Source organism: Wasmannia auropunctata, unplaced genomic scaffold, assembly GCF_000956235.1.
Source record: "Wasmannia auropunctata unplaced genomic scaffold, wasmannia.A_1.0 LD336023.1, whole genome shotgun sequence".
NCBI lineage: Eukaryota > Metazoa > Arthropoda > Insecta > Hymenoptera > Formicidae > Wasmannia > Wasmannia auropunctata.
This window is the reverse complement of record NW_012026867.1, coordinates 566,350-586,840: the sequence shown is the minus strand read 5'-3', so window position 1 is coordinate 586,840 and position 20,491 is coordinate 566,350. Positions and strand designations below refer to the sequence as shown.

The window sequence follows — 20,491 nt, the reverse complement described above, 5'->3', positions numbered from 1 at the left end:
TATTTTGCATAGATTATAACGGTGATGTAGTTTTAAGTCACTATGATAATCAATTCCTGCACGGAGTGTCCCGATTAACTAGCTGCTGACGATTGTAATCGGCAACAGCTGTGCGCAAGAAAATATGTTTTTTTAAAAGGAAAATAATTTTTATTATGTCATTAATGTAAAATAAGTAGCACTAAAAAAAAATCGGCAATTTATTTAAAAATGAAATAGAGAAGAAATATGTAACGCACGTGAAACACTGACATGCATAAGCATCCATGCTTAGACTCTAGTACATTTCACTTTCAAAAGTGAATTCTCACATCTGTCGGATAATGTAATCCTGATGTTGTATAACTTAATGCCAATTTTATTCTTTTTCTTTTAAAGCCAGCCTGTTTTATACAAATTGCAGTCACTTAATTAGTAGGCAATCGTTTGTTGGCAAATGGATAACACAATTAATTATACTAAAATTACTAATGATCTTCTCGATTTACATTATCCAACGGAAACTCGTGCTTCCCAGTCGTGTGCCACTTCTGATTGCGACTTCGTAACCGTAGGTGCGCGAACCTTTCCGGCGAGGTCTTTCCCGCCCGACGGAACGACCTTCGCTCAGGTCGGTTTAGGGCAGAAGCTCAGCAAGGAGATACCGCCGTACGGCTACTGGAACATGCAGTTTTACCAATCGGAAGCCGCCTACGTTCGCTTCGACTACAGCATCCCGCGCGGAGCGAGCATCGGCGTGTACGCGAGGAGGAACGCGCTGCCCACGCATACGCAGTACGACCTACTGGAAGTTCTCAGCGGTTTCAAGGCACGGACCACCAGGGCGTCCCATGTTAGTGTTGTTGTATGTGCCACTAACCCATTTTTATTTCTTTTTCTTGCGTAACAGGCCCGACAATCGGGTACGGATTGTATTTTTTTTTTCCTTTTTTTATTCCCCCTATCGACGAACACGCGTACGCGATTGGTTCGAGCAGTGACGGTTTAATCACAATTTCCGCATAACTTTCACAGCCCTCGATTAAGAAAGAGGTAACCCAGTATATGGAGCCGGGACATTGGTTCCTTTCGCTTTATAACGACGACGGAGATCCTCATGAAGTCTCGTTCATCGCCGTGATCGCCGAGGATATGACGCACAACTGTCCGAACGGCTGCAGCGGCAAGGGCGAGTGTCTTCTTGGTCATTGCCAGTGCAATCCCGGTTTCGGTGGCGAAGACTGCAGCGAGAGCGTCTGTCCTGTCCTTTGCAGTCAAAGAGGTGAGCTTATCTTACATCATTTTGCTGGCGAAAAATATATCGGTCAAAAATTACTCGATAATCGGCTCTTGTTTGTTTTACTCGTAGTTGTGTAAATGTCGATTTTAAAATAATTTCCATTTTTGTATACGTTGTATATGTATAGATGCATGCATATATGTATTATTATGTGAAATTATTACCATAGAAATATTGAGAAATCTGCGATAATAGGATTCAACCGTTTGGTTAAAATAACATTAAATTGAAATCCGTATTGGAATTTTAATAAACTTCAAAAATCGGTTATTGGTTACGGGTTTGATTAAAATCCTATTGAAATAGAAAGAAATAACGATTGGTAGGTTTTTTAACCGATTAAAAAAAACCAAGTCCGCGCCGCTTCGTTTATTGATTTCTTTTAAATAGAAATCAAAGCCGATTACGTTTTACTCGTTTCAGTATTGCACTTTTGCAAATACGATACATGTTAATTTCCTGGTGCTTGGAAACACCAGTTTCTCCCTCAGTGGCATTCGCGACGCGATATGCAGAGAGCTTGTATTTATTTACTGTGAATAAAATGTAATAACTTAATTTTCAAGAGGAGTACAGCAATGTTTTTATATAAATCTATGCCTCCGATTAATTCAAATGTAAATTTTACTTTGATCAGTTATGACAATTGCATCGCGTCGAACTTTAATCGTTAAAAGTCTTCCATCCGAAATCAATTTCGCGAATCTTGCGCACGTAAATAATTCTCGTTCGCGTCTCGTTAATAAATAATTTTGTCGTCCCGATTTAGGTGAGTACATAAACGGCGAGTGCCAATGCAATCCCGGCTGGAAGGGCAAAGAGTGCTCCCTGCGACACGACGAGTGCGAAGTGCCCGACTGCAACGGCCACGGCCATTGCACCAATGGTAAATGCAACTGTGTACGCGGCTACAAGGGGAAGTACTGCGAGGAGGTCGACTGTCCGCATCCGACTTGCTCGGGTCACGGTTTCTGCGCCGAGGGCACGTGCATCTGTAAAAAGGGCTGGAAAGGAGCCGACTGCAGTCAAATGGATAAGGAGGCACTGCAGTGCTTGCCGGACTGCAGCGGCCATGGAAATTTCGATCTGGACACCCAAACCTGCGTCTGCGAGCCCATGTGGTCCGGTGATGATTGCTCGAAAGGTGAGTAAACGAAAAAACGGACATAATTATGTTGTTAAAAAAGTGTATATCGAGCAAGAAGTAACTCGCTTGTGAATATGTTATTTTTCAACCCCAAAAAGATTAAAAATAAAAAATTATCGCTAGCTATGTTTTATGATATTTAAAAAATTTTCTTTTTTTATTAATTTTTTTCTGATAAATATCTTTTAGAGGATTTGACTACAATTGATTTCATTCTTTGACATTTATCGTGTGCTTTATAAATTCATTTTAAATATTGTAGCGGTCAAAATGTTGAAATTAGCGCTATTGACAAGGATATCTACGTAACATTTAAAATCGACGAAATAATTGCGATATGAAATTGGGTCAAAAATATCGATCGTACGTTCGTATTTTCGGCGAACTGACGATTCCTATGTTTCTAGGTTTCTGGATGGTGGCAGAATACTTACGAAGTAATTTTTACGAAAACTATTCGATTAACTGTCCACTTTTCTAGATTTCCTCCCCCCCCCCCTCATTTTTCATAGCTTCGTTTACTTGTCGGACGATCATCGCTTTGCTTCTGAGTGTCCGCTTCGAGACTAACATACTTTCGTATTCCCGAGCACTTCAAAACCGTCGTTTTCAAAGCCTTTCTCGCTTCGCCGTGTTTCAGAACTGTGCGATCTTGATTGCGGCCCTCACGGGCACTGCGAGGACAACGCCTGCGCTTGCTTGCGTGGCTGGTCCGGCGAGCTGTGCAATCTGAAGGAATGCGATCACCGCTGCAACGAGCACGGACAATGCAAGAATGGCACGTGTCTATGCGTCACCGGATGGAACGGAAAACACTGCACGATGGAGGGATGTCCAAATTCCTGTTCCGGCCACGGACAGTGCAGGGTATCGAACGACGCACAGTGGGAGTGTCAGTGCTATAGCGGTTGGGATGGCAAGGATTGCAGCGTGCTCTTAGAACAAAATTGCAACGACGGACGAGACAACGATAAAGGTATAGTATAAAAAAACATGATTTTATTTTTTTACTTTAATATAAAATGAGAGAATCTTAATTTTCATTCGTATACTACACAATATCTCACAGATATAATCCGTTTAATTAAAGTTAAACAATGAAAAAGGTAAAGGAAAATTAAACTGACGGATAAAGTGGCATGCCAATTGGAATTATAGACCTTTCTGTTCGTTCAAAATATTCATTTTTCGAATATCTATTCGAAATGCAATCGTCCGAAACTGTGAGATCAATATTTTTACCTTGCGACTTTAATGGAAAATAATATCATCTTTTAGATGGTCTTACTGATTGCGCCGATCCGGAATGTTGCGCCAATCACATATGCCGTACCAGCCAGCTGTGCGTTTCAGCTCCTAAGCCAATCGATATATTACTACGGAAACAGCCGCCCGCCATCACCGCATCCTTCTTCGAGAGAATGAAGTTCCTAATCGACGAGGGCAGTCTGCAGAACTACGCTCGCCAGGAGACCTTCAACGAGAGGTAAGTTTGCCGTCAATCGTCGCGAGACTTTCCCCTCTCGTCCTTGCGACCAATGTCATCGTCATGGTCCTCGTCGTCAGCGCGTTGAAATCGTTAGCGAAAATTGTCCGTCCCGATGTCGATGTTGCGTCTACCAGTCTGCGTGTCTCTGAGTAAAGAAACGAAATAGGAATCTCAATACACACATATGCGCGATTACGAGAAAATGGCAGCATTTTAATAGGAACGCATTAATCATTGACGCTGTACAGAGTATCACAAATTCACCACATTTTCTTTTAGATGTAGATTTCTTAAACAATATCGAAATCAATTTTTTTCTTGGCACAAATTTTTATTAAACGTTAGTTTTTAAGAGTTTTTTATGACGATTTTTATATAAAATTTAAAAAAGCATTCTCGCGCGCGACGAAATAGATTTTATAACTCAAAATTTGATTTTCTTCAAACTTATAAGACTTCCCAGATTTCCAATAGCTCGCGGCTCGAAAATTATTGATGCCCTCGTTATTAAGGTCACATGTATTTCAAATTAGGCAAAGGATCCGTATGGCAAAGGAAGTGCATGGGGGAGAGCCTGTGTAAAGCGTGAATCGCGAAGGTCGAGAAAGTTGCATGCTCGACGGGACGACTAAAGGTTATTAATAATACGAATATACGGTCCCTTTGACTCGAGCCGGGAACCGAATCGGTTGAAAGATTAGTCGGGCAAAGCCGATCGATTTCTATTTTTAACTAAGCGGGAAGAAGCGCGCACACATAGAGTAGGGGGTCCCAGCTCTCTCGCAGGGACCCGGTAATCTTTAGCTGCCTCTGCGCGCATATTACAAGATACACGCATACCCCCTTGTACATCTCTTTCTCTCTCTTTCTCTCTCTCATGTACACATATATATCACCGACGGTAACAGACACGAGGATGCATATATACATAGATTTCAATATATTATATCTGCGTTGTTGTGACCCGTGTGAAATCACATCCCAACAGTTTTCTACATATGTTTTGTACGTACGTGTGCGCGAGCGTGTGCCCTGCACTGGAACCCCCCCTCCCTCCCCTTTTCTCCCCTTTGGCCCTCGTCTCCATCAATCTCAATTTCTCTTTCTCTCTTTCATTCTCTTTCTCTGTCTACCCCGATCTTTATCGCAGTCCCTTACGATCTATCTATCGGTATATCAATCCAACCCCTCCCCCCCCCTGTTCTTTCGATACTTTCTCTTTCTCTCTTTCTCATGTCCGTCCGAGTGGAGCTTGCGTGAATGTGTGAGTCCATGTTTAAGCCTCGAGCTTTTCGCTCATCATGCCGGCTAAGGGGGTGGGAAGGGGATACAATAACCGGACAGTTTTTTCTCCCCGACGCGTCGGGTCCATTGGAAGGGACCGGCAAATTCTAGTAATCCGGAGACGCGACGTATCGAAATTCTTCGTAAAAGCGGAAAGTTTTCCTCAGACTCTTCTATATTTTTATCCTTCGCCTCTGAAAATCCTTTGATACTTTTTTTTCTTCCTCTCTCCCTCTCTCTCCCGACCCGCGTCCTCGGTCCTCCACGCCCCCCCTCCTCTTCCTATTTTCGCCTTTAATCGCATCATTTTAACTCGGCTCTGTTTTATCCGTGCTGCCCGGTCAGTATGTTCTGGAATCACTTCAACACAAGGTAAGAAAAACCAGACGTCGATAAAGCTCGACTTAAATGAACGAGGATCCGTAATAAGATCCGTCGTAGCGGTATATAAAAGAATCTGCTGCTGTTTGATAATATTTTCGTGCATTTGGTATCTCTCACGTATCTGTACATAAAATACATCCTGCATCCTGATCGCGACGAGCCGTGCGTGTGTGCGTTCGACTGCGCTTGAGAAGCCTGACCTCTCTCGATTTGATTGAATCTCAGCAGGTCTCCTTGGATCATATACTTCTGCATCTCGCATTTAGAGTATCAATTGTTTCCAGGGCGGTAAAGGAACTTGGATATCAAGAATTATGAGCATCAGGAGAGAACGTCTATTGTTCTCGCTAATGCGTACGATATCTTACGGTTTCTTTCATTGACTTGAAAGCAATGGGATATTATGGCAAACCGGTGAAATGCGCCGTTCACGTAGTATACGATCTAAGAGTCTCTATCTCGACAGTTGGAGCACATTCCACGATCGTTCGAGCTCGCACTTCATCCTCCGTTGTTGTTGAACACATTCTCGTGTTGCATGGTTCAGTTACCTTTTGATTCCTACGTTGTGTTTCGTGCCTTTTACGTTGAGCTTCCGACTTTGTGTTATTCGTGTATATAAATATATATATATCTATATATATTGACTGTACTTATATAAGTAGTGACTTGTCCTCGACCATTATGCTCCAGTGCCAAAGAGGCACGACTGTTAAAGGCTCGTCTGTCATACACTGTATTCCGTTGCTCGTTTAAAACTATAACTGGCAACTACAGTTTCTGACAGAGATCCGAGAAAATCAAAAAACGTCCGAAACATCAAAATGAAAAAGAAAAGAGAGAAACGCATCGATCGAGTTCGCCGTTATTTCGTGCAGCGGACAATCAAAGAATCGAATGATTCCTCTTTAGCACTGAGAAGCAAAATTGACGAAAGTACATCACATTCAGTTTTGAATATTTAACATATCTGCATACGCGATTGGCGATTAACGCCCGATATCGAGATATTTTTTAACCGGCGAAAGGATTCTGTCACATACACATAAAATGGACGCACGTTATCCTTCGATGCAAATTCACTCTCGATTGCCCCTGTCTTTTTAAACGCCCGTGAGGAACGCAGTTTACGTTTAATTATAGCGAATCTCCCCATCACAGATATCGAACCGTGGATCAATCTTAAAGATCTATTCTTAAAGTTACTTGGGCCCAAGGTCTTCTGCATCCCTAGTTTATCATCGTCTTATTTTAACAGATATTTACTCTATAACGTATAATTGAAAAGAAAATATTCCTAATTTTCTTAATTAATAGTAAAAAGAAGATATTTCCCCCAATTTTCTTATTAACAGATTTTACACGTCACTATTATCATTTACGATTTTACGAAGTCACAAAAAAGGCACGCGTTTAATTTACTTGTCAGACAAGCCTTACCTTTTCTTAACGAAACTTTGAAATCAGGCCTTTCATTAGGCGTTATCAAGTGACAGTATCTTCTCGTTGGTGTTCACTCTGAAGAGGAGATTATCCGACGGGTGTGAACAGTAAAATGTAGTAGATTGAGATTAGCCTAGAGAATAGCGATTGCTTTGTTGGTAGTGTACGACGAAGCACACAAAGAAATGATTTAGATACTATTTTACTCGCTCGCGAGCTTCCTGCGATTAACACGGTCGTTGTCTAACAGCCGATCGGCAGTCATACGTGGACGCGTTGTCACGCATCTCGGCACGGGATTGATGGGAGTGCGGGTCAGCACCAGCACGCCGCTGGAAGGCTTCACCCTCACGAGAGACGACGGCTGGTTCGATCTACTGGTGAACGGCGGCGGTGCCGTAACTTTGCAATTCGGCAGGTCACCCTTCAAGCCGCAGAGCCATATCGTCTTCGTGCCTTGGAACGAGGTGAGCTTGAATTTCTCACGACGATAATAAATTCATCGCGTGACTTAAGAACGCCTTATATTCATATTACGGTTAAAAGACAAGATAACGAAGGTGTTCATTTGTTTCGCTTTAGGTCGTCATCATCGACAAGATCATTATGAGCACTGCCGAGGAGAAGCCACCCATACACGTTCCTCATGCGTGCGACATTCACGATTACGATCGCATGAAGCCGGTCGTCCTGGCGACCTGGAAGCACGGATTCCAAGGTGCCTGCCCGGACAAGAGTGCCATCTTGGCGGAGTCGCAAGTCATACAGGAGAGCTTGCAGATACCCGGAACGGGCCTGAATCTGGTGTATCACAGCTCCCGTGCGGCCGGCTACCTCTCCACCATACAACTGCAGCTGACTCCGGAGAATATCCCGCAGACGTTGAAACTGATACACTTGAGGATCACGATCGAGGGTATACTCTTCGAGAAGATCTTCGAGGCCGATCCCGTTATCAAGTTCACTTACGCCTGGAATCGCCTCAACGTTTATCGCCAACGTGTCTACGGAGTGACGACCGCCATGGTCAAGGTCGGCTACGAGTACAGCGATTGCAAGGACATCATCTGGGACGTGCAGACGACGAAATTGAGCGGTCACGACATGTCTATTTCGGAGGTCGGCGGTTGGAATCTGGACATTCATCACAGGTATAACTTCCACGAGGGTATCTTACAAAAAGGAGACGGCTCGAACATTTATCTGAAGCACAAGCCGAGAGTCATCCTCACCACGATGGGAGACGGTCATCAAAGGCCGCTGGAATGTTGGAACGAGTGCGACGGGCAAGCTTCCAAACAGCGTCTCTTAGCGCCCGTTGCTCTCGCCACTGCTGCGGACGGCTCCATCTTCGTCGGTGATTTCAATCTAGTCAGGAAGATCCTCGTCGATGGAACAGTTAGAACTGTGGTCAGACTAAAGTGCGTATTTATTCTATTTAAACGATAATTCTTTATAAAATTCTTTCGTTCTTAAAAATTTTTAATTAAATTAAATTTTTATTTTAGCGCAACCAGAGTATCATATCGTTATCACATCGCTTTGAGTCCTCTGGAAGGCACACTCTACATATCGGATCCAGAATCCCATCAGATCATCCGCGTTCGCGACACCAACGACTACACGGATCCCGAACATAATTGGGAGACAGTAGTCGGCTCCGGGGAACGTTGTCTTCCCGGCGACGAAGCTCACTGCGGCGACGGTGCTCTCGCGCGAGACGCTAAACTCGCTTATCCCAAAGGCGTCGCCGTGTCTGCGGACAACGTTCTGTACTTCGCCGACGGCACGAACATCCGAATGGTCGACAGGGACGGCATCATCACCACCGTGATCGGCAATCACATGCACAAATCGCATTGGAAACCTATACCCTGCGAAGGCACATTGAATGTCGAGGAGGTCCATCTTCGTTGGCCAACCGAATTGGCGATCAATCCTCTGGACAACTCGCTGCACATAATCGACGATCACATGGTCCTCCAACTGGCGCCGGACGGTCGCGTTAAGGTCGTCGCTGGCCGTCCACTTCACTGCGCCTCGCCGTCGGCCTCGTACGACACGGAACTCGCGACTCACGCCACTCTGGTGATGCCGCAGAGTATCGCGTTCGGTCCGTCGGGCAATCTCTACATCGCCGAGAGCGACTCGCAGAGGATCAACCGCGTTCGCGTGATCGGCACCGACGGCAAGATATCGCCGTACGCCGGCGCCGAGTCCAAGTGCAACTGCCTGGAGCGTGGCTGTGACTGCTTCGAGGCCGATCATTATTTGGCATCCACCTCTAAATTTAACACCATATCCGCTGTGGCGGTCTCCCCCGATGGAGTAGTGCACATCGGCGACCAGGCCAATTACCGAATTCGCTCGGTGACGGCGAGCATTCCTGACGCGAGCGGTGCACGAGAATACGAAATCTATGCGCCCGACACACAGGAGATCTACGTGTTCAACCGGTTTGGACAGCACATCGCTACGAAGAACATTCTGACCGGCGAGACCGTGTATCTTTTTACATACAATGTCAACACCAGCAACGGTAAACTCAGCACAGTGACGGACGCGGCTGGCAACAAGGTCTTCTTGCTTAGAGATTATAGCAGTCAAGTAAATTCAATCGAGAACACGAAAGGGCAAAAATGCAGATTGAGAATGTCCAGGATGAAGATGTTGCATGAGTTGAGCACGCCCGATGATTACAACGTCACCTTCGACTATCACGGACCCACCGGCTTACTGAAGACAAAGCTCGACAGTACCGGACGTAGCTACGTTTACAATTACGACGAGTTCGGTAGGTTGACAAGTGCGGTGACTCCCACGGGCAAAGTGATCAGCTTAACGTTCGATCTAAGTCTGAAAGGTGCCGTAGTAAAAGTCGGGCAGAATAATAGGAAACCTATCTCAATGTTGATCAAAGGATCGTCCGTCGTCACGAAGATCGGAGAGGCCGAACAGAGGACGATAGTTCTCGCGGATGGTTCGGTCGAAAGAGTGACACCATGGGCTCATACTGTTAGCACCGACTCGATGCCATATTCGATCCTGGCAGAGATCGAGCCACTGCTAGGCGAGAGCTATCCCGTGCCAGCTAAACAGAGAACGGAGATCGCCGGGGATTTGGCTAATCGCTTCGAATGGCGATACTTCTTACGAAAGATCCAAGGAAGTAAGAATCGCGGTAACACGAAGGCGATCGCCCAGGTCGGCAGGAAGCTGCGTGTCAACGGCGAGATCCTGCTGTCTCTCGAGTACGATAGAGAGTCGAATACCGTGGCCGTGTTCATGGATGATCGGGTAGAATTGCTGAACGTTACGTACGACAGAACGGCCAGGCCGGTCAAATGGGGACCAAGAAACGGTATCTTTGCCGGCGTCGAGCTGGAATACGATCGATTCAGCAGATTGACGAGCTGGACGTGGGGTGACATTAGCGAAACTTACGGCTTCGATAGATCAGGCCGATTATACGAGATTAAGTACAGCGACGGCACGTCGATGGTGTACGCTTTCAAGGATATGTTCAGCATCCTACCGTTGAAGGTCACTACGCCGCGCGGAAGCGATTATCTTCTTCAGTACGACGAAGCGGGAGCGTTACAGTCGTTGACTACACCAAGAGGACACATACATACGTTCTCTCTTCAAACTTCTTTCGGATTTTACAAGTATCAGTACTATTCGCCGATGAACAGACATCCTTACGAGATCCTTTACAACGACGACGGTCAGATTCTCGCCAAGGTGTATCCCCATCAAAGTGGAAAGGTCGCTTACGTCTACGATCATGCTGGGAAACTCGAAACCACACTTGCCGGTAAGTGGCTCTTTCTAATATAATACTGTTAACATAATATTTGTTTTATTATTTTTAATTGAATTTTACTAGATGCAATTAAAATAAATTATTGTTCGTTTTCGCTTAACTTGTAAAACGTTATAAAAGTGTTAAAAAACAATTGGTTAATCGCAAATCTCTTTTCCTAGGACTCTCTTCGATACATTACACCTATCAAGAAATAACAAGTCTGGTGCGCAGCATTGACATCAACGAGCCGAACTTCGAGATGCGCATCGAGTACAAATATCACGCCGGCATCGTGAAGGACGAGAAGATCAAGTTTGGCAGCAAGAGCGGCATGGATAACGCTCATTACCGTTATCAGTACGACGGCAACGCGCGCATATCCGGCATCGAGGTCGACATCAACGGCAAACAGCTACCTCAGCTTCGTCTCAAGTACAACCAGAATCTCGGGGTACTAGAAGGCGTCAGCGATCTCAGGATATATCGAAATCTCTTCAACAGATCGGTCATGCAAGATAGCAGCAAAAATTTCTTCACGATCACGGATTACGACGAGCACGGACGCGTCAAAACCGTGCTGACGAACATCCGTTCGTTCGACGTGTTTCGCATGGAGCTCGAATACGACAATCGCAATCGCATCAAGATGAGAAGGCTCACGATTGGAAAGGAGTCGATGGAGAAGAAGGAGTGGTCCAGAATGGAGAAGATCACGTATAACGCAGACGGCCACGTACTGGAAGTAGCAGACACGGAGAACAATTGGCAGTACGCGTACGACGAGAACGGTAATGTGATCGGCGTGACCGAACATAACGAGAAGATCGTCTTGGGCTACGACAGCGGCGATCGAGTGGTCCAGTACGGTGACGTTGAGTTCAATTCGTACGACGGACGCGGCTTTGTCGTGATTCGCGGAGAGCACAAGTACAGGTATGTATTTTTTATTCTCAGTCAATTTAAAATATAAAATTAAGATTTGTTTTCTTTCTGCTTCTAAGATGTAAATTTTTTCATTAGAGTAACTAAAATTATGTAAAATTACATATAAAAAAAACTATTCTTTTCCGAGCGAATTTTGCTCAAAGTTATTTTACGAAACGTCGATTGAAAAATACCGAAAAATATTGTTCTAATAAATGTATAATGTGCTATATTTTTTTTTTTTCCTCAGATACAACTCGCGCGGCCAGCTGATTCACGCATCGGAGCACAAGAAATTCCAAATCTGGTACTTCTACGATGACCGTGGTAGATTGGTATCCATGAACGACGACCGAGAGAACATCACTCAGTTCTTCTATGCGAATCCAAAGACTCCGGATCTGATAACGCACGTGCACTTCCCGAAATCGTCCAAGACGTTCCGGTTCCTTTATGACTCGCGCGATTTTCTGATAGCCGTGGAGACGTCCGAGCAACGCTTCTACGTCGCGACGGATCAGAACGGCTCGCCTCTCGCTCTCTTCGACACCAACGGCAATCTCATCAAGGAGATGCGGCGCACCCCGTTCGGCAAGATCATTAAGGACACCAATCCGGACTTCTATCTGCCCATCGATTTCCACGGAGGTCTCTTCGATCCTAACACCAAGTTGATCTACCTGAACAAGAGGCTCTACGATCCGACTGTCGGTCAGTGGATGACGCCAGCTTGGGAGCAGATGGCCAACGAGCTCACTACACCTACCGACATTTTCATCTATCGCTTCCGCAATAACGATCCGGTCAACTTTAAGCAGAACGTCGAGTACATGACGGATTTGGGAAGTTGGCTGAAGCTCTACGGCTACGACATCTCGATGATGCTCGGCTCCGAGTATACGAAGCAAATGGTGTACCAGCCGAGCGCGACTGTCACATCCCCGCAGCTGACTCCGGACTTCGGCGTGATGTCCGGTCTGCAGTGCATCGTGAATCGTGTGCAAGAGAAATTCTCCGACCTCGGTTTCGTTCCCAAGCCGTTGTTGAAATTGGAACCGAAGACACGGAATCTGCTGCCGCGAGTGGCACATCGTCGGGCGGTCTTCGGCGAGGGTATCCTGGTGTCGCGCGTCGGCGGTCGGGCTCTGGTGAGCGTGGTGGACGGCGTGAACAGCGTGGTGCAGGACGTGGTGACGTCCGTATTCAACAACTCGTACTTCCTGCCGTTGCACTTCAGCGTGCACGACCAGGATGTTTTCTACTTTGTCAAAGACAACGCGCTCAAGATTCGCGACGACATGGAGGAGCTCCATCGGCTCGGCAGCATGTTCAACGTGTCCACGCACGAGACGACGGAGCACAACGCGGGCACGTGGAAGGAGCTGAGACTTCACAATCCGGACGCGGCCGTGGTGATCAAATACGGGGCCGATCCCGAGCAGGAGCGGCACCGTATTCTGAAGCACGCGCACAAGCGAGCCGTCGAAAGAGCTTGGGAGATCGAAAAGCAGCTGGTGATGGCTGGTTTCCAAGGTAGGGGCGACTGGTCGAAGGAGGAGAAGGACGAGCTCGTCAGCCGCGGGACGGTCGACGGCTATGAGGGCGTCGACATCCACAGCGTGCACAGGTATCCCCAGCTCGCCGACGATCCCGGTAACGTCGCGTTCACCCGCGACACCAAGAGGAAGAGGCGGAAGAGCGGCAATAGGCGTAGCAGGACTCACAGGCACGACTCGTGATTCGAGGACACCACGACGCGAGTTCGAAACATCGCTTGGGACTTGATTCGTGCGTGAATTTGAGAAGCGAGTACGATGGAACGGGAGGGAAACGGAGCAACGCGTCGATAGAAAAATCCTACCGCCGCGAAATTGCGTTAAAGCTGCAATTTACGCGGGCGGTCAGGCGACGTCGCTCCCTTTCTGTCCTCGAGCCTTCTCTCAGCCTCTTCTCCCCCCCCGCGCTCGTCGTCGAGACGCGTTAATCTACCACGAGCGACCACGGACGCGTCCCGTGTCCGGTGCAACCTATCCCGTCGATGTGCCATAAGCGCGTTCACGCGATCGTGATCTATCCTAGATTCCTAGATCGATCAATCGTGCGTGCGAAGACGGCGGGTATGGGAAACGGATCGCGAAGTGTCAAAATTAAGCTAGTCGCATTATTAACGAAATGAAAAATATAAAGCTTGTTACACATGGTGATTAGTTTATAGAGAAGGCAAAGAGACACGAGGGAGAGGGAAGGAGAGAGAGAGAGAGAAAGAGGTGATGAAAATCGACGCGTGGAAGTATGACAAAAATGCGTGCGTGAACTTTCAAAGTGCCGTCCGCGACGAAATCCGATAGTGTTTTCGCGAAAAGGAGGGAGTATAGAGAGTGTGTCTTGGACTTTTTCGGATCGTTGATCGAGTATTCGAGCTGATGTCATTCAACAGGGTCTACAAGACACGCGTAGGCACGCACGCGGGAGCGAGGTATCTCGAGGTCACCGCGTCGAAGTCGGAAGATGCGGGGCGAGAGGATAATTTTCAATACAAAAAAATAATAATATGCCAACGTTCTTCGAACGTCCAGTTATCTGACACTCTCGTCGGGATGCTCTCACCTCGCATCTCTGACCGAGACGTATCCATCCCGAGGATGGATATGTCTGAACAAACTGTCCGTGGACGTCGTTATAGATCGCGTCGCAGAACGTAGGAAAAGCGAGAAAAAGAGAGATTGAGAGAGAGCGAGAGCGAGCGAGAGAGAGAGAGAGAGAGAGAGAGAGAAAGAGACAAAGGAGAGCAGATATACAGCAGATATTTTTAACAAGGCGCAAATTGGTGTACTAGATGCGAGACAAGCAATTGTAAATATAGCTACTCGAACTCTTAATGGTAAATGTAGATAAAATATCGTAACGCGCGAGAACGATCGTAAACTCAAGTGGAACTGTCGATACCGCTTTTTTATATGTATACAAAGAAAGAACGTGACACATACACATACATACATACGCGTGAAAGGTATAGGAATTTAATTGTGCCCCCGTGATATACTCGAACGCAAGAAATGGGGTAAGTCGCGAAGTTATATCGGACGCGTCGCGATCTTTTCGGTAAAAAAAGAAAAAAACTAAATAACGTGAGGGAGATTCTATCGGGAGAAAACGCGACGTTCGCACGGTTCACGTGAAATCGCGACACAGGCCTACGCACGATTGACACACACGTAAACACATTATCGCTTCGAATCGGCCGGATGTTATAGCATGATCGGTAACGTTATCTCCTTGATTCTGCTGGCTTACGTGCAAACGCGTAACAGAATGAACCGAGTGTAAATGCGGCGTCTGAAATCGAAGTCTATCAAGTCCTTTAAGGTCCATAAAAACTTAATTTATTTTTAAAATGTAATTTTTTTTAAATATTTTTATAAAGTAAGTTTGTGGAATTTTTCACAATATGTCAAGCAAGTGGAATGAGACACGCTATTATCTCCAATAATAAAATTAATAATCAATGTGAAAAAGCTCTTAATACGAAGTATTAGCAAATTGACGTTCAGAAAATGATCGAAAGTGATCAATTTCACCGGCTCGGAATTGTTGCACTGCCCCATTTAACAATCCAATTATCTCACTTGAGCTTTATAGATAGATTTCAAACTTGATGAATTTTGATCGTGGTTGCCTGAGGTATGAGCGAATCTACCGATTTGTCGTAGACAACGTAGACATGTGTAAATAGGTATCGGTATCACGGTAAACGTGTAAGAATTATCGCGGCGTGATGTCGTCACGTATTAAAAAGCGACGTGACACGACGTGACGAGACGAGTGACAGTCGTAACGGGATGCGTCGAAGTAATAATGTCCAGAAGAAATAATAATATAATAAAAATAATAATACGATAAGTAATAAGAATAATAGAGTAAAATAATAATAATAATAATAATAATGCAAGAAAAAACGATAATATTACCATTGTACGGAAAATGCCCCGCCTATCTTTCTACTAAAAATGAAAAATTATTTTTTGAATTGTGTCGTCGAAGAAGTCCTATGTAACCGTGTGTATGTGGGATCGCCCTGTGAAAAAGAACCTCACCCCCGCGCTCCACCGAAGAGAGCATCCCGGCAAAAAATAGTTGGATTAACAAGAATCGATGTATGCAGAGAGATTCGTTTCGTCAAGTTATAAATTCTTAATCCTCAAAATATAGGGAATTGGTTTTGCGATGTGATTGAATTCTTTCCCATAGCCCGTAATACGTATTCATTCAATTCTTATTGGGGGAAAAAAAATTGGAAATTTTCACGAAACGTTAAAATACGAAATTCTCCTTTATACAGAATTAAATTTTACATTGCAATAATTTCTCTCCTTTTTGTAAATTACGATACCAAGTACGTTTGATTTTTTTGAACACAATTTTAAGACCAATCTCCTTAGCTTTGAAGATCAGGCATTTCAGCGAAATAAATTTCTTTCGATTCATCTTAATTCACCTATCTTTTACAGGGCACAACCTTAGCCCCTCCTCTCTGTAACTGATATAGCTGAACTCGTCGGTGTTTATCAATATTGGGTAAATAAGAAAAAAAAAAAGTAAAAAGTGTAGAGGTCTGTGGTTCAGGTCGAATGAAGTAACCGACTAATAGAAAGTAAAGAATGCAAAAAAAAAACGAATAACGCATAAAATATATATATTATATATATATTAATATATATATTGTATAGGGGGGTACACGGTGGTGAGCCAACGTGCGAGCCCACGCCAGCTCCACCACAATGTGTTCCACGTAGGCGATATATATATAATTAAAAGGAAAAAATAAAAATACATAATCATACCTACAAACGTACGTATTAGTTGACGAGTTAACGTGGAGTTTAGCGAACGATTAAGGGAATGTGCTAGTGAACCTTACAAATAACATCGCTGTACATATCTGTTGTGTATAGCCGACAACACGCCACTGTCCCGCGAAAGTAGTCTTCACGTTCTCGCATCACAAAAGATTTTCTACGAAATCGCAAGGTTTTTAGCGACGGAGCCTCGATTGATTTACGACACTTAGTTTTCATGTGTGTACAATATATATTTTTAATTCCACATCAAAGTTACAAAAATTCTAAGTTATATCTCTCTCGCATGCATCACTTTTATGAAGAAATAGATAAATTGGTAGGAAAATCGTGTATATTTTATATCGTAAAAATATCGCCCACGCCGCTTGGATTCTTGTTATTTCGCGACGCGTTCCGTTCGAATATTTCTTGATTTTGGCAGATTCTTTTTGCCCTCTTCGGAGGGGAGCCCGAGGCTGGACGAGGCATATCGATCTGTGATTCATTCCATATGTCAAACCGTCGGCGGCAGAGGCAAAATTTTATTTTCCTCCGTATAAATAGAGTAAGGAGAATTCAGTAGCTTTGACGCGGAAAATTGCTCAGCCATCAAAGCCTCGGGACCCGGGCTTTAAATACACAGCGCCTCGCCTACATTAACTCCTCGAAACCGTAGTTAAATTACTTCAGAGCGAATCCTCTCCTTAATATCACTGTGATCTCGAGCAAGTGATTTTCATTGTCGCCTCACGTACCCGGCACGTGTTACGTTGAATCAATATTGGAGAGATGGAAATTATTTGCTCAAGATTATAAAAATACGGCGGTGGAAATAGTAATCTTTCGATCCCCTCGGTAACTAAAGGGTTCAGCTTCTCATCCAGCACAAACACGCGACACGATTGAGAAAAGCTGACGACCGAGAACATTGTTCAAAAATGCGTTTTAACTCGTTAATATCACTTCTAGAATTCCGATGCGTTAACTCGAGAGAGAAAAAAGGTCTATTTTTTGCCGTGGAAAAAAAGGTGAAGAGTTTCAAAATTTCTGGCGCGTCATCGTCGTTGGACGATTTAAAGCGGATATATCTTTAAAGTAATAGAATAAGGTCTCCTCGACGATGTTCTCGTACGTCGCCTTGGTCGTCGCGCGTGTCCCTTCGATATTGCGTTCTTAATCGTCTTCTCGGCTCTGACGAGTACGAGGGGACCACGCTTTTGTAGCGCTTGTTACTGAGTTGTCCATTAACACGCCGTTATTCGACACGCGCGCATTGTAGTTCGTAGAGACGCTCAGCATGCAGCAGCCGACCTCCCCGCCGTCACCGGCCGGGCGGACGCTGCAAGCGGTTTTCTATGTGTGCTCGTCTACTTGCAAAAAAAAAACGATACGTAAAAACGGGAGAGAGAAAAAGAAACAGAAAACGATACGATATGTTTAGGAAAGAAACAAGTCCTGTACTCGAGTTAACTTTACGCTTAGCGCATGTTTCCTTCGAGCGCAAGAGCCGCGGGTCAGTTCCCGTCCTCCCTCTCGGTTTTTCCCTCTCGGCGCTTTTATCCACGCACCCCACAAAACGGACGTGTGTGTGCGACAATTCATTCCCGCCGAATTCACATAAAATAATCGGACACGTTATTATTATATTGTAAAGAAGAATATTGAAGTGTCAACTTACTCAGCGAATTTAGTAAAATTCTGAACATAAGTATATATGTACAATTTCTCAAGAGATAAACTAAATCTTACGTGGCGTCCGTTAAAAGCGCGATCTTGCTTCTTCGATTCCCAATGTTTCCAAATGGATCTCCAGGAAAATCTCCGAATTTACGCCGGGAGATTCTCGAGAAACCCGTGATACATGTTTATGCCCGAATGCGAATCCCAAATACCTCGACATAGAGCGGGAATCGAAGGATCGAGGGAAGGAGTGGAGGAAGAACGGAGGGCGCGCGGCTCGTCGTGCGGGAGGGTGCAAAATTTATTATTGTTACGCCGGATCGCGGTCGGCAGGCGCGATCGACACGCGAATAAGGAGGAAAAAAAAGCAATACTTCGTAACTATCGTGTATGTCTTTGGACGCCGTTAAAAGTCCGGCGGTAGTAATCGAGGGACGACGATAATATGTCAAAAGTGAGGTGAGCGTGAGGAAGGATGCGTGAGAAGCTAAAAAAGAGAGAGCGTGCGCGAGCGCGTGAGAGAGAAAGAGATATATATAAATTAATATATATATATATATATAAATATATAAATATGCGAGTTGCGTTATAATGATAATTACTGCGAAGGGAAAGAAAGGAAGTACGTGCGCTTTTCTCTTATTATATATATATATACCTACATATATATATATATATATATATGTATGTATGTATATATACATATATATATATAGCGCAAGAGAGACACCGCTCGTCGGACGCGCTCGTCGCGCTTCTTTCTATACGCCACCAAGAAATTGCGGCGGTCGCGTGATATTTCGTTTTGTACATATTAATACGACCGAAAGAGAATGATTATATCGTTCCGTTCCGCTGACGACGGAGCGCTTCTCGTGGCCCCGCGACCGTTTACGTCACGGAGTCTTCGCGACACTTTGGATACGGTGTCTACGAGTCAACGTGAACTACGAGATCCTCGGAGATCCTTCATTCTGTATACGCGTGTTGTATGTAGGTACACGTTTTTCGTTGCAATCGTTTTTCGCACACGTGAGCTTGGCGCGCGCGTAAGAAATCTTCGAAAGGTCCAAAACAGAGAGCTCTACATCCTAGGAGTGGAGAATCACACGTGTTGCGAGAATTTTTATTCTAGACTTTTAACGAATCTCATTTAAATGCTCGATTTAAAGCACCTTACCGTATCCGAAGCGTCGCGCGGAGCTTCCATTATCGCTCGCGGACGGCGAGATGAAGAAAAGAGAGCTGCTACGTAAAAAAAAAAAAGAAAAGAAAAGCCACAATCGTACGCGACATTGATGTTGTTAATTAGGGTACCTACAATTATCCGTAGCGATGGTAGTTTCGTACACCCGTGCCCGCAAAAGAAAAAAAAAAGGAAATCATCTCACCGTAGCGACCTTTATACTTTCATATAAAGACGACGGTCAATTTGTACACGGAGGAGAGGAAACGAAAGAGAGAAGTAAAAAAAAATTTTACTTGGCATCTATTCTTGGCATTGGCGTGACGGTGAACGCGGCTCGGGAGTCCCGGACACTCGGAATCCTCGCGAGGGACTCGAACGGCGAGCCGGCGATCACCGGCACGGCCGATTTACACAAACGCTCGCCCGTTCGTCTGTACTTTACTTTCCGTTTTTTCGTGAAACTTGTACATATTAATTGCGATCATTATGTAAATATCTTGAACACACACATGTAAACACGCGCGCACGTGCCCGCGCGCGCAAGGTTTATTTTAAAGACTACATCATGAGGTATATATATATGTATAAATATATGTACACCACATATATGTGTATATATATATATATATATTAATACATATATATATATTGTGACGGGACGTCCCTTTTTGGACCGTCCGTCACAAGGGTTCTACGGACCCGACCGCGGGCGGTGGTTTCGAGTCCTGCGTCCTTCCGATTTTCGGAGGCGGACGCGTGGCGCGGGCTGCGGGACTACGTTGCGTGGCTCCCGCGCCCGAATACCGATTATCGTTTGTAATTACTTTTAGTCCGTAGCGATCTCGATTAGTTAACTTAGCGTATCGGCGGCTCCCGGAGACTTTGTATGATTTCATCCGTCTCACCGACGTCGCAGCAGCAACAAGAAGAGGACCACAAGGACGGAAAGCCACGCATACAGGTTGTATTTTGAGTCCGCGTTCCTTTACTACCATTTAAGAGCAATTAAGCTGCCGAGCTTCATTC

General features: G+C 45.0%; 1 protein-coding gene across 6 annotated transcripts in view; it reads left to right on the top strand.

Annotated features, from left to right (window-relative positions):
* LOC105452982 (teneurin-m) overlaps positions 1-16,942 on the top strand; it is a 456,576-nt gene extending 439,634 nt beyond the window's left edge. For 4 of the 6 annotated variants that reach the window (XM_011694585.1, XM_011694588.1, XM_011694587.1 and 1 more), the window contains 11 exons: positions 555-844; positions 1,015-1,261; positions 2,049-2,423; positions 3,067-3,402; positions 3,705-3,912; positions 5,545-5,571; positions 7,277-7,493; positions 7,609-8,447; positions 8,535-10,843; positions 11,014-11,767; positions 12,009-16,942. In XM_011694585.1, the coding sequence (XP_011692887.1) occupies positions 555-844; positions 1,015-1,261; positions 2,049-2,423; positions 3,067-3,402; positions 3,705-3,912; positions 5,545-5,571; positions 7,277-7,493; positions 7,609-8,447; positions 8,535-10,843; positions 11,014-11,767; positions 12,009-13,497 (7,091 nt within the window). In that variant the 3' untranslated portion in view covers positions 13,498-16,942. The remainder of the gene's footprint in view (positions 1-554; positions 845-1,014; positions 1,262-2,048; positions 2,424-3,066; positions 3,403-3,704; positions 3,913-5,544; positions 5,572-7,276; positions 7,494-7,608; positions 8,448-8,534; positions 10,844-11,013; positions 11,768-12,008) is intronic. The other 2 variants (XM_011694590.1, XM_011694591.1) reach the window with 2 other exon arrangements.
* Positions 16,943-20,491: the final 3,549 nt, after the last annotated feature.